This window comes from Empidonax traillii, unplaced genomic scaffold, assembly GCF_003031625.1.
Source record: "Empidonax traillii isolate 1590-97213 ecotype Southwest subspecies unplaced genomic scaffold, ASM303162v1 scaffold289:size826226, whole genome shotgun sequence".
Taxonomy (NCBI): domain Eukaryota; kingdom Metazoa; phylum Chordata; class Aves; order Passeriformes; family Tyrannidae; genus Empidonax; species Empidonax traillii.
Window position 1 is genome coordinate 216,113 of NW_020955482.1, and position 20,254 is coordinate 236,366.

General features: G+C 42.6%; 1 protein-coding gene across 1 annotated transcript; it reads left to right on the top strand.

Moving 5' to 3' along the window:
• Nucleotides 1–6,719: 6,719 nt before the first annotated feature.
• On the top strand, nt 6,720–16,298 carry HSP90B1 (heat shock protein 90 beta family member 1). Its single transcript, XM_027890474.1, has 18 exons — nt 6,720–6,814; nt 7,272–7,371; nt 7,966–8,107; nt 8,210–8,326; nt 8,709–9,040; nt 9,827–9,938; nt 10,580–10,696; nt 11,288–11,404; nt 12,088–12,225; nt 12,315–12,392; nt 12,483–12,548; nt 12,797–13,066; nt 13,295–13,540; nt 13,816–13,952; nt 14,363–14,441; nt 14,536–14,691; nt 15,233–15,331; nt 16,041–16,298. The coding sequence occupies exons 1-18, from the start codon at nt 6,766–6,768 to the stop codon at nt 16,068–16,070; spliced, it is 2,385 nt and encodes a 794-aa protein (XP_027746275.1). The 5' UTR covers nt 6,720–6,765; the 3' UTR covers nt 16,071–16,298.
• Nucleotides 16,299–20,254: the final 3,956 nt, after the last annotated feature.

A 20,254-nucleotide genomic window follows, 5' to 3' on the forward strand; every position in this document is an offset into this window, starting at 1 on the left:
TCAGCATCTCAGTTTTCACTCTGAAGCTTTACAAGCACAGAAACTCTCTTTTCTGGTACAGCAAATGCTTATTGTGTCAACCAGTGAAGAAGCGAGCTCATTCCTGACCTTCACAAAACAAACTTCCCTCCATCTTTCAAGCCAGAGTGATTTTAGTCCAGAAAGGAAGCCCAGAGCATACTTAGTAGATCGAGTTTCAAAAACAAGTGGAGACTGCTTCCTTCCTTTAAAAACTAGCTGCTATTCACAGCATTTCTGTCCAGTGACTCAGTGATTAAAATATTAACCCAAGCTGAGACAATCTTTGGTTCAGTACCTTAGGGTATTCACCCTCATATCTCTCACCACTCTGAATGATGATCTGAAAATGTTGGGAAAAGGAAGAAAAGGTTGAAAACATGCAGCAACACATTTCATTGCAGTTGTTCCGCTTTTTGTGCTGAATAATGAAGGATTGATTTGACTGAACACTGTAGTGCCCAAGGCTCCCTGTGGATCTGGCTCTGACTGTATTTTACACTCACAGAATCCCAGAATCCTTTTGGTTGGAAAAGACCTCCAAGATCATCACATCCAACCTTTGACATATCACTACCTCATCACCTAAACCATGTCACGTTCAGTCATTTCTTGAACACTTCCAGGGATGGTGACTCCACTACCTCCCTGGGCAGACCGTTTCAGTGCTTAACAACCCTTCTTCCATAATTAAATTCTTCCTGATGTCCAGTCTGAACCTCCCCTGGCACAGCTTGAGGATATGTACTCTTGTCCTGTCGCTGGTTGCCTGGGAGAAGAGATCAATCCTCACCTGGCTACAACCTCCTTTCAGGCAGTTGTAGAGAGTGATGAGGTCTCCCCTGAGCCTCCTTTTCTCCAGGCTAAAGACCCCCCAGCTCCCTCACCTGCTTGTCATGGGACTTGTGCTCCACACCCTTCACCAGCTTCACTGCCCCTCTCTGGACTCACTCCAGCGCCTCAATGTCTTTCCTGAACTGAGGGGCCCAAAAGTGGACACAGGATTCAAGGTGCAGTCTCACCAGTACCAAGTACAGAGGGACAGTCAATTCCCTGGTGCTGCTGGCCCCACTGGCCACACTATTCCTGACACAAGCCATTGGCCTTCTTGGCCACGTGGGCACACTGCTGGCTCATGTTCAGCCACTGTCAGCCAGAACCACCAGGACATTTTCCGACGGGCTGCTTTCCAGCCACTCTGCCCCAAGCCTGTAGCACTGCATGGGGTTGTTGTGCCCAAAGTGCAGGACCCAGCACTTCACCTCATTGAACCTTGTACAGCTGGGCCTCAGCCCATCAATCTATCCTGTCCAGATCCCTCTGCAGAGCCTTCCTGCCCTCCAGCAGAACAATACTCCCACCCAACTTAGTGTCACCACTTACTGAGGGTGCACTCAATCCCCTCTTCCTTTTAATAGTAAAACTATTAACCAGAACTGACCTAACAGTGAGCCCTGGGAAGCACCACTAGTGACCAGCTGCCAGCTAGATATAACTCCATTCACCAACACTCGCTGGGCCCAGCCATCAGCCAGTTTTCTACTCAGGAAAGAGTGCACCTGTCCAAGCCATGGACTGCCAGCTTCTCCAGGAAGCATTGCATTCAGGTCCCTAGGTATTCCCACTGTTATTCGAGCTGAAGAGGTTCCTATGTAGTTCCTAAGAATGGCCATCTCAGATCAGCCCAGTATCTTGTCTCCAGCAGCACCCAGCTGTGGACAAGAAGAGAACAAATCAACAAAAGCCCACTTTTTCATAAAACAAACAATATTACAGTTCCTTTGCAAAGAATAAGAGATTCAAAGAAATGAAGCTGCAGACTGTTTGGGTGCACAGTCATTCACAGCACAGGAATGAAAGAGCTCGCTTTTTCATTAGCCTTCTCAGTTCTGAAAACTAGAGGACTACTGGATTCCCAATTTGGTGGGGATTACTAATTCTGAGACTAACTTTGTGGGCAGTGGATACAGGATGTATTTCTAACTGAAAAAAAAAAAAAAAGAGTAGAAATCAAAACATGGTATTTTGGTCAAGTTTTTGATAAAAAAGAGGGCAAGTAAGAATAATACATAGCATGGGCTCTTAGTAAAGCTGACAGTGTTTACAAACAATAGTATTTTAATACTGCTTGTATGTAGTTACTGTTAAAATGTCCTGCTATTTGGATAATCACCTTGAAAAGCTAGCTAATGACAGCATTTTTTTTTGTTTCATATTCACACTCAGTCCCAAATACTGTAGAGCATCTTATGTAAGTGTTAAGTCTTCAGTCTGTGCTGTACATACAGTATTTAGTCCCTGATACAGTCCTTGCAGAGGAAGGGAATATAAACTCTCGGTGTATTGTTTTAAAAGACACAAATGAAGTTCAAATTACAGAGAATGCAGATAAGTAGTTCTTCATATTTCCAATTCATTATAATGTAAGAAAGATGGGACTCATTTTGATGGTACTAACTTCAGACTGCATTAATTATTCTTAAATAAAATCACTTACATGTCTTTTTCAAATGCACTATGACAGTAAATGGCTACTTAGCAGTGACACAAATTAAAGCACTTTAATTATCCAGGAACAAAAATATAACTTCCATCAGTTACAGATTTCAGTGTAACTGTTTATTAAAGGAGGTGATATTCTGACAATGCAAACACATTGTTTAGTGTTACGGCTTCCTTACATTTGCATCTATGTACAATATTTTGTCCTATGTAATTTACATCCCACGTTCACCCCACCACCATGGAAACCAGGATATCACCTTCTCTTAGCCATAAAGTCCTCCTCTTAACCATGCTCTAGTCTGGTGCAGCCTGGACCTGCTATAAACTGATTTAACTACAGAGTATTTTGCTGGGCAGAGAGTTAAATCAGCTCAGGAAAGAGTCTCACATTCACCAAAACAGGACAGTGAAAGGAGGACTGCTTCAGTCAAATACCCACAGTCAGGTCTTATGAACTCCTCTCAGTTTATCTCTACAGCTATTTCTGTCAAGGTTATACCTCTTGCTGGTTACAGCTTAGAGCTGGAATCACATGACATGCTTCAGTGAGCTGACTTCCACACAGACTGGCGGATGACCTGATAAAGTTGCATTCAGAGGACTGGGGAGGGTGTTGCTCTTCTGTTTGCATGGAAGAAGACTGCCTCTATTCTATTGCTCTTATCACCACGTGACCCTGAATTTTTAGTTAACAGAACAACAGAGCACAACAATCTAACTTCTATAGAACTCTTTTATGCAGCTAAGTTCCTGAGGAACTATCACCACTTGACTGTTACACCTTTCTTTTTGTATTAAATCCTGAAAGGTGATACTCAGGCTTCTTCTGAACGGCAGCTGTAGTCAGTGCAACTAAGATCTTAAAAACTCCCTTAAGTTTTTTAAGTAGAAATTAGGCTGAAATGAATAAATTATCAGTGAAAACCCCACTCCGATACGCTTATAACATTGACAGTGGTATTTGACAGTATGTGTATAGTTTTACAGTAGATTAAAGAAACTATTTTTAGAAGTTTAATATTCAAGGAAGATATTTTCTTCAATTTACAACCTCCTTGTAAAGAGAACAAACTTTCTCTCTGAAAGTATAAGTACTCAGCTGCCTCATTCTTGCCTATCAGTTTGTCCTGGGTAATCCAACTGGGCATTCATGAAAGTAAACAGTATAATTCACATAAAGCAATGAATGTCACTAAACTCATTACAGTTCTTACTAGTCTGGCCTCTAAATTCAACAAACACAGATTTATCAGCAACATTCTACTTTGTATACTCATAGGAGCAAAGCAGCCAATTAAATTTGAATTCCACAAAACTTCATCTAAAATCTCTATTGGTTCAGCACAGTTGATAACAGAATTAGTTTGCTTTCTTACTATTCCAGTTACCAAAGTTCAAAAAGATTGCCACGAAGCATTATATTTTCCTGCTGCCAGCAAAATGACTGCTAAAACAGAAATGCCATAAAAACCTGCTATTGCAAGAATTCTACAAGACAGGGATAATTATTCTCTGAATCCCTATGTCCCTCAAATTCACAGTCATAAAGCAACATATCTCACTCCGGGAATCATACAGGCACAATCAGGAAATCAAATCCTGAACTGCTTGTAGGTGAGTTTTAGAAAAAGGCAAACTTTCTCTGCTTAGACTTCTGAATAATGAAATTGTGTTTTCAAAGAAGTAAAACTACTTTTTTGGAAAATAATTCTACTAGTTCGCACAGGTCTCCAGAAAAATCTGACAGAGAATTTTTTACTTACAACCTTGACACTGACCTCTCATCAGTTTTCACAGTCATTCTCATATACATTTTGGGAGAGTAGTTTTTCTTTGTATTTCTCTGATAATTTGTGATCAGTGAAAAACAACTGCTAAACCCACAAATCACAGACAAGGGCTACATGATTATTTTTTAACAGGTCAAGATTGAATTTTGGTTCAGTGTCCTGGTTTTGGCTGAGGTAGAGTTAATGTTCTTAGCTAGTGTGGGTTTGTGTTTTGGATTTGTGCTAAAAACAGAGTTGATAACTCAGGGGTGTTTTCGTAATTTCTGAGCAGGGCTTGCACAGGTTCAAGGCCTTTTCTGCCCCTCACCCCACCCCACGGTCCCTGAGGAGGCTGGAGGGTCATAAAAAGTTGAGAGGGACACAGCCAGAAGAGCTGACCCCTACAGACCCAAGGGATATTCCAGACCATGTGGCATCATGCTCACATAAAGCTGAGGGAATAAGGAACAGAAGGGTGTTGGGGGTGATGGTGTTGTCTTCCCAAATCACTGTTACATGTGCTGGAGCTCTGCTTTCCTGGGGATGGCTGAACACCTGCCCGCCCATGGGAAGTGGTGAATGAATTCCTTGTTTTGCTTTGCTTTCACGGGTGGCTCTTGCTTTACCTACTAAACTGCCTTTGTCTCGGCCCACAAGCTTTCTCACAGCTTCTCTTCTAATTCTCCCCCTCACTCTGTGGGAAGGAGTGAGAGGGTGGCTGTGTGAGGCTTTGTTGCCAGCTGGGGTTGAACCATGACACTTCATTGAGAAGAACCCAAAGATGAACATTATTTAGTGCAATACAGAGGCTCCTTTCCGGTTCTATGTACTTTAATTACCAGCAGGACAAAAAGGTACAGTTAAAAAAAAAAATTCTATCTGGTCCACTGTGCAACTAAAGGAAATAAACTTCATTTTGACAAGACTTTTAGCTACTTATTGACTAATTTCTGTACTTGTGAAGTTGTAAACCCAGTGAGGATTTTTATTTTTTGTAGTGAACATTGCAGATCGGTATCTTTCCAACACATTCCTCTCTGAGTACAAAGTCCATTAAATCAGTGCTTGTCACTTTGTTGGTGTTTTTTTTGTTTGTTGTTTTTTTTTTTTCCCCCCAATCCAGTGTTGCACACGTGTAAGCTGAAACAGGTGACTGGCACATGAAAGCCTGGGCAGATTTTTTCAGGATGGCAAGGTGGGTGGGGGGTGTGTCAGAATTTGTTTCAAGCAGCCTATTAATGTAAGTTGTTAACACTGGCGCGCTGCAGGATTTGCACCCACACTGTGGCGCTTTTTTTCATAAGCTGCAGTCCCTGAAAGGGACACTGGAGAAGGATGGGAATGTCCCATCTCTTGTGCAGCGGTGCCACAAATCCCAGCTGCTCCTCACACCGTCCCTCCCTGGCAGGGCCGGCAGGGGGGACCTGCCCCCGCGTCCCCTCACACCAGCGGGCCCCCGGTGGATAAACATGGGCCCCGAGGGTGGGCTGGGGAGGGCCAACAAGCTCTCTGAGGGATGGTCGCCCTGAAGAGTGCTGGAAACCAGGGACACCTGCCAAGCACCCAATTTGCTTTATCCTGCACCAGCACCGAGGTCTCCACGGACGAGGCCGCAGGAGGCTTGGCTGAAGCCAGGCAGTCTCTGCCATGGCCGTGTGAGGGCACTGGACAGGCAGCAGGGGGTCGGGGAGTCAAGGCCAAGGGCGCGGTGACACCACCGGGGCCGCCGGGACCCCATCATGACGCTCCCACCAGAGGGCGCCAAGGGGCCCTCATGGCGCGAACTACAGCTCCCGGCATGCAACGCGGATCAGTGGCGCAAGCGCACACCGGAGCCGTTGGCGGAACCGGCCACTGCCCCCCCGCCCGCTGCCGGCGGCTGCGCCGAGCCGAGCCTGGCGCTGCTCCCGCCGCGCAGCCCCGCCAGTCACGGCCGTAACCGTGACCCTCCGCCCCTCTGTTGCACCCGGGGGTGCCGCCGCGACCGGAAGCTCCCGTTGCCATAGCACCCGTCTCCCCGGCGAGCGTCCCGCGTGTCCCCGGAAGCGGCTCCTCGCGGACAGGGCGCCCGTCGCTCCCGGCGGCCGCGCCCCACGTGGCCCCGCCGCAGCAACCCATTCATTGCGGCCCCAGCACCGCCCCCCCGCGCGCGCCATTGGCCCGGCGCCGTCCCTGCCGGCCAATGGGCGCCGGCCACGCTCCGACCGCAGGAAACCGCACATGGAAAGCCGCGATTGGCGGCGGCGGCCGCGGGCCCAGCCCCTCCGGGCTTCCCATTGGCTGCGTGTTTGGCGTGGTGCGCTGCCATTGGCGGGCGCGGTGCGGCGCCCCCGAGCAGGGGGTTCATAAGGCGGAGGGGGGAGGGCCGCGGCCGCTCCAGCGCCATCGGCGGCGGAGGTGGCGGTGGTGGCCGCGCGGGTCGGGGTGGGCTCGGAGCGGCGCCGGGGGCTCTTCGCTTGTTACCGCGGCCGCCATGAGGTCCGTGTGGGGGCTCGCTCTGGTGTGCGTGCTGCTCCTGGCCGGTAAGTGCCCGCAGACTTCTAGAATGTTCTGACGGGGTGTGTGTGGGGGGGGCGGGTGTCGGGGTCCCGGCCGGCAGGCCCCCTTTCCCCACTTCGCTGGAGCAGGGGGGGACGGAGGGCGCTGGGGAGAGATGGGGCCTGGGGAAGAGGGGACCCCTCGCTCTGCCCCGCGGGGACGGGGAGCGGTGCCGGGCCTTTGCCCGGGCCGTGCGGTCCCCGGGGCTGGGGCGGCGGGGGGGAGGGGGCCGGGGCGGCTCCTGCGCCGTCACGGGCGGGGGCGGAGGGGAAGGAGCAAGGGGGCGGCCCCTGCCCACCGCCTGTGTCTCCGGCTGGGCTCAGCTTCCCGGGGGGAGGGAGGCGGTGGAGCGACAGAGCTGAGCCGAACTCCGTGGGGAGGGGTAAGCGGGGAAGTTGGGCCGTGTGGGGGTTCAGAGCGTCGGTTTTCTTGTTTTCCCAGCGTCGGTCAGAGCCGAGGAGGTGGATGTAGATGGGACCGTGGAAGATGACTTGGGCAAAAGCAGAGAAGGGTCTCGAACGGATGATGAAGTTGTGCAGAGGTTGGTACCCGGAGTGCTCGTGCTCAGTAACGCCCGAGGCCTCAGAAGAGGGAGGGGAATGCTGTTCAAAAGAGAGATCTGGTCAGCTGAGGGAAAGAAAATATTTCTGGAAAAGACTCTGAAGCGACTCTGAGGACTTGGGCTCAGGAAAGCTCGACTTGGTTTTGTCCAATACCGATAGCTGTATAAAAACTAGTATGTTCGTGAGGTTTAGTCTTGCATGTCATAAATGGCATCAGTGTATCACCTACTAATGAAATAGCTCTGTGCTCATGAAGTGCCTCATCTGTGCAGTGCGCTGCGTGCTGAGGATTGCAGTAGCTTTAACGTATCTGCATTATTCCCTGGACTTCTTTTTATGGAAAAGTCTCACTTGTAGTCATGGATTTTCACTACAGTTCTAGGTTAAGGTTGTGCAGTTGAGGATAGTTGCTCCTGCATTTAGCTCATTTGATCATGTAATTTTGGGCTGCATCGGGGACAAAGAGCCTCTATGTTGTTTGAACTATGCTGTTACTGCTGTTGCTTGATGGTAAAATTACTGATGCTGTTTGTGGATGAGACTATTTGACAGGTTTTTCATTGTCCTAACAGAGAGGAAGAAGCTATTCAATTAGATGGCCTAAATGCATCCCAGATCAAAGAAATCAGAGAAAAATCTGAGAAGTTTGCATTTCAAGCAGAAGTGAACAGGATGATGAAGCTAATTATCAATTCTTTATATAAAAATAAAGAGGTTAGTACCTTTATCAATCAGTAGATTACATTAGAACGGGGGGGGGGGAGTGTGTGTGTTTGTGTCTCTTCTGGAATTCCTGACTACTGGTTTCTATTTCAGATTTTCCTAAGGGAGCTTATTTCAAATGCTTCGGATGCCTTAGATAAGATACGGTTGATATCCTTAACTGATGAAAATGCCCTGGCTGGTAATGAGGAACTTACAGTCAAAATCAAGGTAAGATGCATCAGATACAAACATCTCTTTCACAGAAGCAATGGAAGGAATGTAAAAAGATGGTGCATCATTAAATCGAAATTTTTGGCTTCATACTGATGCAAATACAGACTAGGACCACATCAGGACCCTTGCAATTAAATTTATCAAAGACTACTCTTGTTTCAATGGCAAAAATATATTTCTGATTTTATAAAGAGTAACTGAAGTACTGGAATACTTGGAAGGGAGGCTCTTTCTTATTTCTGTAGCTACTTCAAATTTGATTTATTGTAGCCAGGCATATTTGAATCTGAACAACTACTACATACCACTTTCCTGAGGCAGTGTATAAAGATTGAAAGTGAAGTCAAATTGCATTTTTCTTTATTTTTTTTTTCAGTGTGATAAAGAGAAGAACATGCTTCACGTTACAGATACGGGTATTGGCATGACAAAGGAAGAATTGGTCAAAAATCTGGGTACCATTGCAAAGTCTGGTACAAGTGAATTCTTAAACAAGATGACTGAAATGCAGGATGATAGCCAGTCAACATCTGAGTTAATTGGCCAGTTTGGTGTTGGCTTTTATTCTGCTTTCTTAGTAGCAGACAGAGTTATTGTCACATCGAAACACAACAATGACACTCAACATATTTGGGAGTCAGATTCAAATGAGTTCTCTGTGATTGATGACCCAAGAGGGAACACTTTGGGACGTGGCACAACCATAACGTAAGTACTAAGTTTTTTTGGTTTGAAAATAAGTTGTGTGGATACGCTTTTATTGAAATGTGTGAGTGACTTCAGCATCATAGTGATGCCGACTCATAGTATTTGATTCTTGTAATACAGCTTTTTTGAGTTTAATAGAAAGATACAAATTATAAGCTGCATCCAAAATTAGAAAACCATGAGCATCCTGACAACTGTCAGCAAGTAATTCCGGACAGTTCAGCTGCATACAGGCTCATTCAGTTCCTCAACACAACTGTGGCCTGGCAAAACCTATACAGTGGCTGTAGAGCTTTGTCTTGTAAACTGGCTGCTATTTATATACTAGTGAGGCTGGCCTTTGCAAATTTCAAAAATAGAGGTAGACTGACAGTCCTGTTTTCATTGTTTTCATGAGCAGATAAATTTACTTGGACTGGGTTTAGAGGCTGTCTTCCTGGAGAAGGCACTTAGTATGAAAAAGTTGATCTTGGTGCTGTAGTTTCAAGCAAAGCCAGTGAAAGAGCATCGAGATCCTTATGAGTACCAATATGACTTGAGGTTTTCCTACAGACTTTTCCCTGCTGTATTCTGCCTCAAGTGATAAAAACAACTGCCCTTTCTCTTTGGAGTAGTTCAGAAGGGATTATATTTTTTGAGGGATTCTTTGTGCTGAACTTATTAAAGCTGACTTGCATAAATCTGAATTGCTATAGCTGCAACAGGAAAATGCATCTTCTCCTATAAAACTGTGTCAAAATACTTGCCCAGAACTTAAACAGAAGTATTTTTTTTTATTTTCTTCAGCCTTGTCTTGAAGGAGGAAGCATCTGATTATCTTGAACTGGATACTGTGAAAAATCTTGTAAAGAAATACTCGCAGTTCATAAACTTCCCCATCTATGTGTGGAGCAGCAAGGTAAGGGAACACTTAACTGAGGGTTGCACAGTATGAGCTTTGGTTGTGACAGTTGTCTGGCCAGATCTTTCAGGATGGGTGAAGACATGCCATAGAGCTGCTACTTGTCTAACTTCCAAGATCCTTCTGTTCTAGACTTTTCTGACTAGTATTTTATTTAAAGTTTCTCTCCAAAAACTTTAAAGGATCTTGGTTTTATTCTGACTCAAAGAACTTTATCAAAGGAAAAACACTGCTGATTACTAAGAAGGATTGTTCTTCCACTGGCTTTGTTTGATAGATGGAAGCTTTAAGCTTTCAAATGAGGTCATGGTAGGTGTCCTTCTAAAAATAGAGCATTGTCTTAAAGTTTAGGCCTGTTCTGATGTTTTCTTGGTGTAGCACCAATTTAAAATCCACAAGATTAGCATTATGTGTAAAGCACTGAAAAACTTAAATTTGAGGATGGTCATCTCCCAGTTTATTGAAGGAAAGCATGTATTCATGAAAATGCAACAAAACAGTATAGAGAAAAGTTTGCAATAGACAAATAGCACAAATCAAACTAGTGCTGTGAGAGACTAAGCTGTTTGAGAGAATGCTAGAACATACCTGGTAGTAAGTCAAGGTGTTCAAATCCCAACTTTCAATTGTCTCTTTAGACAGAGACTGTTGAGGAACCCATTGAAGAGGAGGAAGCAAAGGAGAAAGAAGAAACAGATGATGATGAAGCTGCAGTTGAAGAAGAGGAGGAAGAAAAGAAACCAAAAACTAAGAAGGTAAACTTTGTTAAACTTGGGGTTCTGGAACTCTGGTAGTTCAGCAATTTTCCTAGGTAGTCTTGCAGAGGTGCATTTCAGTAGTGTGTGCTTTGAAGCACCAGTCCCTTTTAAGTGGAAATGTGTTGGCAGGAGAGTAGACTGTAAATGAAACAGCCTTGGTTGAGGTCAGGCAGATGACTGACAAGAGCCTTGTGGGGCAGTGGTCACAGAGCTAATTATAAGTATTTGAGTGAACTGGTGGAAATGGTAGCAAGCTTCAGTAATTTGACACTGACTAGTTTAAATTAAGTACACTCTGCTGGGAAGCTTTTTCCAGAGTGGCAGTAGAACAGGAATACTGGTACTCCGTGAATGTGTTAAATGTATACAGAACAACAGAATACAATGTAGACTAAACTTTTGTTCCCATGTGTTGCACTAATGCATTTACTTGAATGAGAGTGTCCAGGCCATTGCATAATTTCGTAAATTAGCATATTTGGTGTTTTTTACATTCTGTTTTACCAGTTGGCTTCAGTGGATTGTTTTTAATATACCTAACCCAAGTAAAGAATGAGTGTCTTTATACTATGGTGTTTACTTACCTAGGTTGAAAAGACTGTCTGGGATTGGGAGCTAATGAATGACATAAAACCAATCTGGCAGAGACCATCGAAAGAAGTTGAAGAAGATGAATACAAAGCTTTCTACAAAACCTTTTCCAAGGTAAGCTCTGAGCCTCAAGATGATTCCAAAGCAAAAGGTTTGCTCTAGTATCTCTTGCTGTGTAAATAAAACTGAATGCTTTTAGGATGGGCTATTTTTTAAGAATTAATTAGTTGCTGTCAGTAGATGGAATTGTGGAGAGCCTGGAAGGTATAACATCTCAGTCAGGAGTTAATCTTTTTTCCAGAGAGAATGTACTGGCACTCAAACATTGAGTGGCCTAGGTTTGGGAAGTAGTATGGTCTATCTCACGTGAAGCTTACTGGTGTGTCTAAATGTTAAGAGGAAATGTTATATTTAGTCTGAGTGGTGGTGCTTGTTGCACACAGTGGAAGAAAGAGGGAGATACAGCTTTCTAGAAATATCTTTGTATCAGTACAGTGTAATGTGTTAACTTATGAGTCTCTGAACTGTGCTGTGATGATACTGTATTGGCTGTTGTGGTATTGGGTATTTTTTTGGCTTGTTGGAAAAACAAGCCAAAAGTAGGTTCTTCAGAAGGTTATTTTTGTAACTAGGCTCTTATAACTTAATTTTTTTCTGCATGATAGATTCTAACAAAGCATGGTTAGGTAGATTAGCTGCAAAATAATTGCATTTATTTGGCACACTAAGGTTATTACTGGAAATGTATTAAATCTGGTATTTTCCCCACGTCATTTAAAAGCATTTTCTCTCCACAGGAACATGATGACCCAATGGCATACATCCACTTCACTGCTGAAGGGGAAGTAACTTTCAAATCCATCTTGTTTGTACCTAACTCTGCTCCACGTGGACTGTTTGATGAATATGGATCCAAAAAAAGTGATTTCATTAAGGTAGGACAAGCAAGTGTGTGGACATGGTTTCATGGAAAAAAGAACTCACTAAATAAATAACCTGGCTGCTGTCTCCTCTTTTAATTCAGCTGTACGTTCGAAGAGTCTTCATCACTGATGACTTCCATGACATGATGCCCAAATATCTTAACTTTGTTAAGGGTGTTGTAAGTATTAAATGTCCTACTATCATTTGATTGGATTTTTTTAATCTTTAAATATTGTCAGGTGTACTTAAAATTTGCTTCCTCCATTAGGTGGATTCTGATGACCTTCCTTTGAATGTATCCCGTGAAACACTTCAGCAGCATAAATTGTTAAAGGTAAGCTAATTTATCTTAGTAAACACATGACTGTAGCAAGACTTAGGAGAAAAACAGCTTGTTTTGTTTTGTTACATAAGGAGTGTGAAATTAAAGTACAGGAAATTCACACATTGCTGTTCTCAAAATACCTGTGTCTGCTTTCGATTAGAGACTCGAAGTGTTTGGAATACGTTCTTTTTAGTGGGGTGAATTGAGGGTTCTTCCAGATGCTTATTGTTGTAACTCGGTATTGCTGCCTTTTTTAGGTGATCAGAAAGAAACTTGTTCGCAAGACTCTTGATATGATCAAGAAAATTGCAGAGGAAAAATACAACGACACGTTCTGGAAAGAGTTTGGTACTAACGTAAAGCTTGGTGTTATTGAGGATCACTCCAATCGTACACGACTGGCTAAACTTCTTCGCTTCCAGTCCTCTCATCATGAGAGTAACCTCACAAGCCTTGATCAGTATGTGGAAAGAATGAAAGAGAAACAAGATAAAATTTACTTCATGGCAGGTGCCAGTAGAAAGGAGGTACGTGAGAGTGAAAGAAAGAAGGGGTAAAAAATATTATAGCTTCTAGTTTTAATACCATAGACATTGTGAATTATGTATATGCTGTAAACGTGGAGTCTCCACGCTTATGCTGCTACTGCAGTTCAGTTTTTCTTGTACCAGCATTTGTCAGATAGTTGCACAGGTTTCAGTAGTTGCTGATACAAATGCAATAAAACTGGCATCTTATGTGTTTTGTCATCTTAGGCTGAGTCCTCACCATTCGTTGAACGTCTGCTGAAAAAGGGCTATGAAGTGATCTACCTGACTGAACCTGTAGATGAGTATTGCATTCAGGCTTTGCCAGAGTTTGATGGCAAGAGGTTTCAGAATGTAGCAAAAGAAGGAGTGAAGTTTGAAGAAAGTGAAAAGTCTAAGGAGAGTCGGGAAGCTTTGGAAAAGGAATTTGAACCGCTTCTAAACTGGATGAAAGACAAAGCTCTAAAAGACAAGGTAAAATATTCCATTACATGTAATGATTATTTTTAAATGCTATTGTACTTGCTGCAACATACCTTTCAGATAATTTGAGCACAGACTTGACAATAGCTTCTCTGTCTCTATGGATAAACATATTTAATACCTTTATTTCAGAAAGATAATGAGTTAGAATATGATATTAGATGTTCTTCACAAAATATTGGAGTGACAAATTTCAGAGTTATTTACTGTATTCACTGTATAAGCTGTTACCTCTGTGAAAATTAATGCACTTATTTTTCCTACAGATTGAAAAAGCTGTGCTATCTCAGCGTTTAACGCAGTCTCCATGTGCTCTTGTGGCCAGTCAGTATGGATGGTCTGGTAACATGGAAAGAATCATGAAGGCTCAAGCTTACCAAACTGGGAAGGATATATCTACAAAGTAAGCTTTCAGTTATGTAGCAGCAGACATGAAATACAGTTGATGGCCTCCCCTGCTTGCTGTGCCTATACCAAGCTTCCATCTGGTTCAGATGATCCTTGGTGTTTTTCAGGTCACGTGTAACCAAGTTAGTCTCCATTAGAGCCTTATATTGTCAAAAAATATTGAAAAAATGCTAAAAAATGCTAAAAACTGCCTGGTGAGCAAGACTCATTAACGACATTTGCTGTCATTTATTGACAAGAGAAGATGAACTTAGTATCTTGAATATTTTTAGAATTAAGCTAGTTTTAAAGTGGGGCAGGAGGGAATATACTTGTTTCTGTGACTGCAACCAATGTTCATGGGTTTAAAGACTAAATTGGGTCCTGTACTTCAAAACTTAGTGATGTGACTTTTCTCTTTCTCAGTTACTATGCTAGCCAAAAGAAGACATTTGAAATTAATCCCAGGCATCCACTGATCAAGGACATGCTCAGGCGAGTCAAGGTAAATAAATAACAGTAGTGAAATACTGACTACTTGGCTGCACACAGCCTAATTAACCGGTCTGGTTCTGGTTTTTCATATTCTTCCACATTAGGAAAATGAAGATGACAAAACTGTCTCAGATCTTGCAGTGGTATTGTTTGAAACTGCAACTTTGAGATCAGGATATATGTTGCCAGACACTAAGGAGTATGGAGACCGAATAGAAAGAATGCTTCGTTTGAGTTTAAATATTGACCTGGATGCAAAGGTTAGTTTGTCTTCAACTTGGGGCTAATAGTGGACTTTACTGTTGCTACATCTAAAAAGTGCATGTTTGATTCACATCCATTCAATTAAATGTATCCAGCTTCCTGCCACATAAGTGGGCCACTGGAAGCCCAGCCATGAATCTGGACTTCCTCCTCATGTTTTTCCCTTTCCCACCTCTTCTGTCTAGTTGCTTGAGATTCTGCTACCTCATTATGCTTCTCAAGCATTGTCCTGTCCCTAGCTAAGTGGCGGGTCTACAGGAGTAAATTATGGGTCAAAGGCATATGGGCCTGTCTCTTTATTGGAGAAATTCCTAAGTGGATATAAGTAATATGGATTCTCATAATACTGTGCAAGAACTTATCCTGGGTATTTTGCTGGAGAAGGCATGACAGTGGGTCAGTGCTAAACAGAACTTGCCTTCTCCTTCAGGTAGCTTGGGGCAAACATTAGGATACTTCCATAGCCTGTGTTTAGCTAGTCCACAACTAGTAAACGTCCTAAACAAGTAAAGCAAATTGCTTGTGACTGTCACACAGGTGGAAGAGGAACCTGAAGAGCCTGAAGATGCAGCTGAGGAGGCAGAGCAGGATGAAGAGGAAGTGGATGCTGATGCTGAGGACAGTGAGACACAGAAGGTAGGGTTTCAAGTTTGACACTTTCTTGCTGATATTTATGTGCAGTTTTATCTGTGGTGCTTCCTGGAAATAGATTTGTTCACTTTGTTCATGACACTAGATTTTAGTGTGAGGTTTTCCAGGCTTTTCTTAGGTGGGGGGGGGGGGTAATGGATGTGGAAAGTAGCACAAATTCCATATTAAACTACATTGTAAGAAGATGACACTTGGATAAGATGGAGCTAAATTAAATTTAAGATAGAAGCTTTGGAGTACCTGGTATTTCTACAGCTTGCAGGCAAACCCCAAAACCAGCAAGAATGTAGTTTGAAGTGCTTTTACAATACAGACTTTTAGCAAGACTGCAGACAACAGCATTGCTTCTAAACGGTTGAACTATCATGCGAAGTCAGCCTTCACTTAGCTAATGTCTGCAGTTTTAATGACGTCTTGATGGATATGCTAAACCCTTCCCATACTGTAGCTTCTTGGAAAAGACCTGCAAGATGACCTCTTGTGACTAGTGTAAATCTATAGCTCCTATGGAAACAATTACAGAAGAATGCTTATTGTGCTATAGCTACTTAATTTTGATGCTATTACTGTTATCCTTGCACAGCAGAATAACCTGTGATTACAGTAATATAAAGTTTCTGGTCTGTGGAACAGCTCTTGTAATCTTTTTCCACTTTCAAAAAGCAATATCCTCATTCTTTCTTTGTCTTGACAGGAATCCACAGATGTGAAAGATGAACTGTAAACTACACTCAACTACTGTCCTGCATTGGGGGGTTAGGAGGGAATGTGAATTAGATTGTTTTGGTTTTTTTCACTGTAAAATGTTGAGGGATGATGTGGGGTTTAAGGGTAAAGGAGGGGGTTTTTTAAGTTCACTTTTCTAAAAACATTCCTCATGAATGTAAATTTGTATTATTTAACTGACTTGGTGTAAAATCTTGTCATGTACAAAATAAAATGTTCCCAAACACCACTAACTCTAAATTTATACATGGAAAGCTCACCTTGTGGACTGGCATAAAGAAATGAAGGGATGGTCCTTTGTACAAATGGGCAGTTGGCAATCCTCATGCCTTTCCATGCTGGCACAGCCACACCTACTAGTGGAGCATATGGCTATGGTTGGGTTTTTGTGTTTACAAACCTGCTGTGCTGCTTTGCCAGAATACACCTGGCATCTGAGAGCTGTGTTGTACTGTGCAAGTTTAAAAGAGTATTCAAGAAGTTATGTATCTACTGCCATCTTAAAGTTGAGACAAGGCATTTAAAATGGCATTAGAACTAAGGGCTGGGCAGTGGTAGCTTTACAGCTGGGATGGGGGGGAATTCCTTTCATTAAGAGGTGGCTTTTACTGCCTGTGAGCTGGTACCATCCTCTGTGGTACTTGGAAAGCCTGCCTTTGACTTGTGTAGCTACAGCAGTTGTTTCCTACAGGCTTTTTTTAAAGGTTTGGAAGTTCTTTTCTCATGGTTACTCCTTAATGCTGTTATTCCTAAACTTTATCAGTGTTGTTCTGTGTCTCTTTAGTATGGCAAAGCACTGTAGATATTCCACGTAACTCAAGCTAAATCTGTTGACACCAAATGTTAATGCATACAGGTTCAACTGGAGGCACCCCTTCTATTCATTAGGTTAGTTTTATGTAGTGGTTGGATGAAGCACTGCATTTTCTCAGTAGTGCCTCTACTTTAAAACATCTTCCCAGGGTTGGTAGAAAGTGTTTACACTGAAGGGTTTAGGGTTTTGGGGTTTTTTTGCCTTCCTCTGTGGAAGCAGTACATAGGGATGGTACTTCTACATAGTGATTCTACTTAAGAACCCCTCCCTTCTGTTTCTTCAACAGAACTTCAGTGAAGTTACAAGGTTCTGCAGTCTGAAGCAAAATAAACTTTCTTATTAGGTTAGAGCACTAAACAATGACCTGAAGAACTTGCTTTCCACTTACTTTTACTAGGCTTCTATATTGCCTGATTACAGTTTCCATGCAATAAATATGCCATGTGTCACTGTGGTTATGGTGTTAGGGTTTATAGAGATGGTTTTATTGAAGTATGCTGTTTAAGACCTTAAGGAATGAAAGCTTAGTTTGGGGTGTTTTTGAGAGAGTTTGGAGTTCTGCTTTCTGCTCAGTGTAGTAATATCTTAGGGAAGAGCCTTCTGTTTCTGGCACATGCTGAGTGGTCTGACACCACCAGTATGTCCTTCAGCAGCTGGCAGTGTCAGTTCTAATAGCAGCCCTTGGCAGTAAATTAGTGACCAGGGCAGGTGCACCATTTCTGGAGACTTGTTACTCTTACTGTAGCAGTGCAATTTTTTGTGCTGTGTAGCAATCAACCGCTGCTGAGGCTTTAATACTTCCAAAAGAATCACTTATTTTCAGTGATACCTTTCTGAGTATATACTTAGTACCCCCACCTCTATCTCTCTATTTGACCCCGAGCAGCACCTGCAACTCGCTCCTGTATCATTGGAAGTGCTTTTGCAGCCAACAAACCAAAGTGGAATATCGGAAGTGTAGGGTTGCTTGTTACAGTATTCTTAGTCTGTTAATTACTTGTAGACTTAGGCAACCTTTGCTCTGTTGTATAGCTAAAGTTCTCGTTGCCTTGATGGGTTTGAGGATGACAATTCAATTTCAGAAATAATAAAGAGCACACTTGAGAGTCATGCTTTGTGCTTCTTCATCTGCTTCAGCTGAGAGTATCATGTGCAACGTAGCTGTGGTCCAGCTGCTTGCTCTAGACCCTGGAGTGACAAGTGTTTGCTATTAATAAGCACAGAATGCACTTGTAAGCCTACTTATTTGTCAGCTCTGAGGCAAAACAGTGTCGATGCTGGAAGAAGTGTCTCCCATCAGGCTGTTTCCTTCAGTGCTGCAGTTATGCTGACTGGGGCTGTCACTTCTGTTAAAACCTGGTGCGTTGTCAGCTTTGCTGTTCCTAGAGGGGCACTAATGAGGACAGTTCTCTCAGTGCTAGAAAAGGCTGAGCTCCCTGTTGCTCAGTTTCCAGCAGCAGCAGAATACACCTAGAAATCCAAGCCTAATTAGCAGAAATTTCCCTTTGCAGCCTTTAGATCTGAAAAGCCTTTAGAAAAAGGGGAGAAATGCATTTTTCACGTCAGAAATCAACAACATGAAAGAGGTGATAATCTGACAAAGTGTGAGTAACAGAATAAGGGGTTGGTGAATCCTGGCTCTGTAAGGGGATCACTGAGAAACTGCTGTTCCTGACCCAGTTAGAACAGGAACAAAATACTGCTGAACTGCCCCATCTTGTCTCTTCAACAAAGTTTCTCTTACGCTGAGGTGGAAGGTTGCTGATCTCAGCTTTGTCTAGGTGCAGTAAGGGGAAAAGTATTTTCACCAGAACTGGACCTACTGAAATGGTCTTGTTGACTGATTTGATTCGGATTTAAAATGTTTCTATCAATGCTTGCTGTCATTGGTAAAGGTGCCCAAGAGAGAGAGCCTGTGACCTCGTGCTAAGTGCAGGCTGTATCCTGAACGTCACACAAGAGCAGGAGAGGATCTCATCCCACCCACAGTTGTAAACCTGTGTGAGAGCAAAGGCACATACACATGCAGAAGGATTACAAAATCTTCTTCCTAGGAAAACCACTCCAACTTAGGCAGACATAAATAAAACAACAGCTTCACAGCTGGAACAGATGTAAAAGTAGGACTTGCAGGGATCATTTATGCATCCCTCTGCTATTACAAGACATCCACATACTTTGTCAGGAGAAATTAGGGAGCTTTTTTTTGTTTCCTTAATGTGTAATCTATCAGTTTTGTATAACTGCAGCTATCAAAAGCAGCCATAAACAGATGAAGATGCCCAAATAGAGTACGAACATACATAATTTCAGTGTAATCTGAGTGGCCCCATTTTAACTAAAATGACCAAGCTGTAAGATCCCAGCCTTAACAGTGGACCAAAGTAGGTTTCCAGTCAGTGATACGTCTTTGTCATGGTTTAACCCTTTATTCTGAAGGACAGTTACACTGCAATCCAGATTTAAAAAGTCACAATTATTTTGGCACACAACTGACTGGACTTTTAACAACAGTACTCACTGTACATTTATTTTAAATGCTGCCTTAAACTCTGCTTAAAGGAAAGCAAAAAAGCATTAAAGCAGTACATATTTCTGCAACTTAAACAGTTGAATAAATATTTTATCAGTCCTAGTTTTCACAACGGAAGTAACTTCTGGTCACTGTTGTGAACTCTGAACTTTGCTTGATCTTTCTTTTAGACCCAACAGTTCTGTTCTCAGTTCTCCAGGCTTAGGAGGTATTTCAGGTATGCTCTGTTAAAAAAAGAGAAAGATATCAGTGTTGTGGCAGAAGAAAAAACTAAACCCACAAAACAGTAAAGGATCACACTCTGTAAGAGCATTATAGCTAAACTGTGATTACACTGCCCTCTTCTTCGAGCAGAGTATAATTCCTACATGCAGAACATCTTAAAAATTACTATCTTTTTATAATTTGACTTTGTATTTTTAAAATAGCAAAATATAATTGGGAAAACAAAAAGAACATAAAAGAAAGAATTAACAGTTTGATTTAAACGAACATTTTTTGCCATTAAAGAAAGTAAGTGTGGTAGAGATGTCTAAAACAGTTGAAGTTTCCACACATACTCTTTCTCTTGGTGACAGAAGAAAATGTTTCACTGCCTCTACTTTCCTGGTTTAGAAATTAGGCATTGAAGCTGAAGAGGAAATTCAAAAATAAAAAGGTACCAGATGGCATGGCATTTCAAGAACAATACCTCCTGAAAATTCATCCTACTTTAGGGATATAGATAATTCAATTGTTCTGAATAAATATGTCTATTTGCCTGTAACGAAGGCTACAGTAGAGACTACTGAAATACGTAAATTCTTATGCATCTATCAATGATTTAAGCCTCATT

Coding starts and splice junctions, on each gene's coding strand:
- HSP90B1 (XM_027890474.1), top strand. CDS start 6,766: ATGAGGTCCGTGTGGGGGCTCGCTCTGGTGTGCGTGCTGCTCCTGGCC. Junction 7,372..7,965: donor GATGATGAAGTTGTGCAGAG/GTTGGTACCCGG, acceptor TTGTCCTAACAG/AGAGGAAGAAGCTATTCAAT. Junction 13,541..13,815: donor ACAAAGCTCTAAAAGACAAG/GTAAAATATTCC, acceptor TTTTTCCTACAG/ATTGAAAAAGCTGTGCTATC.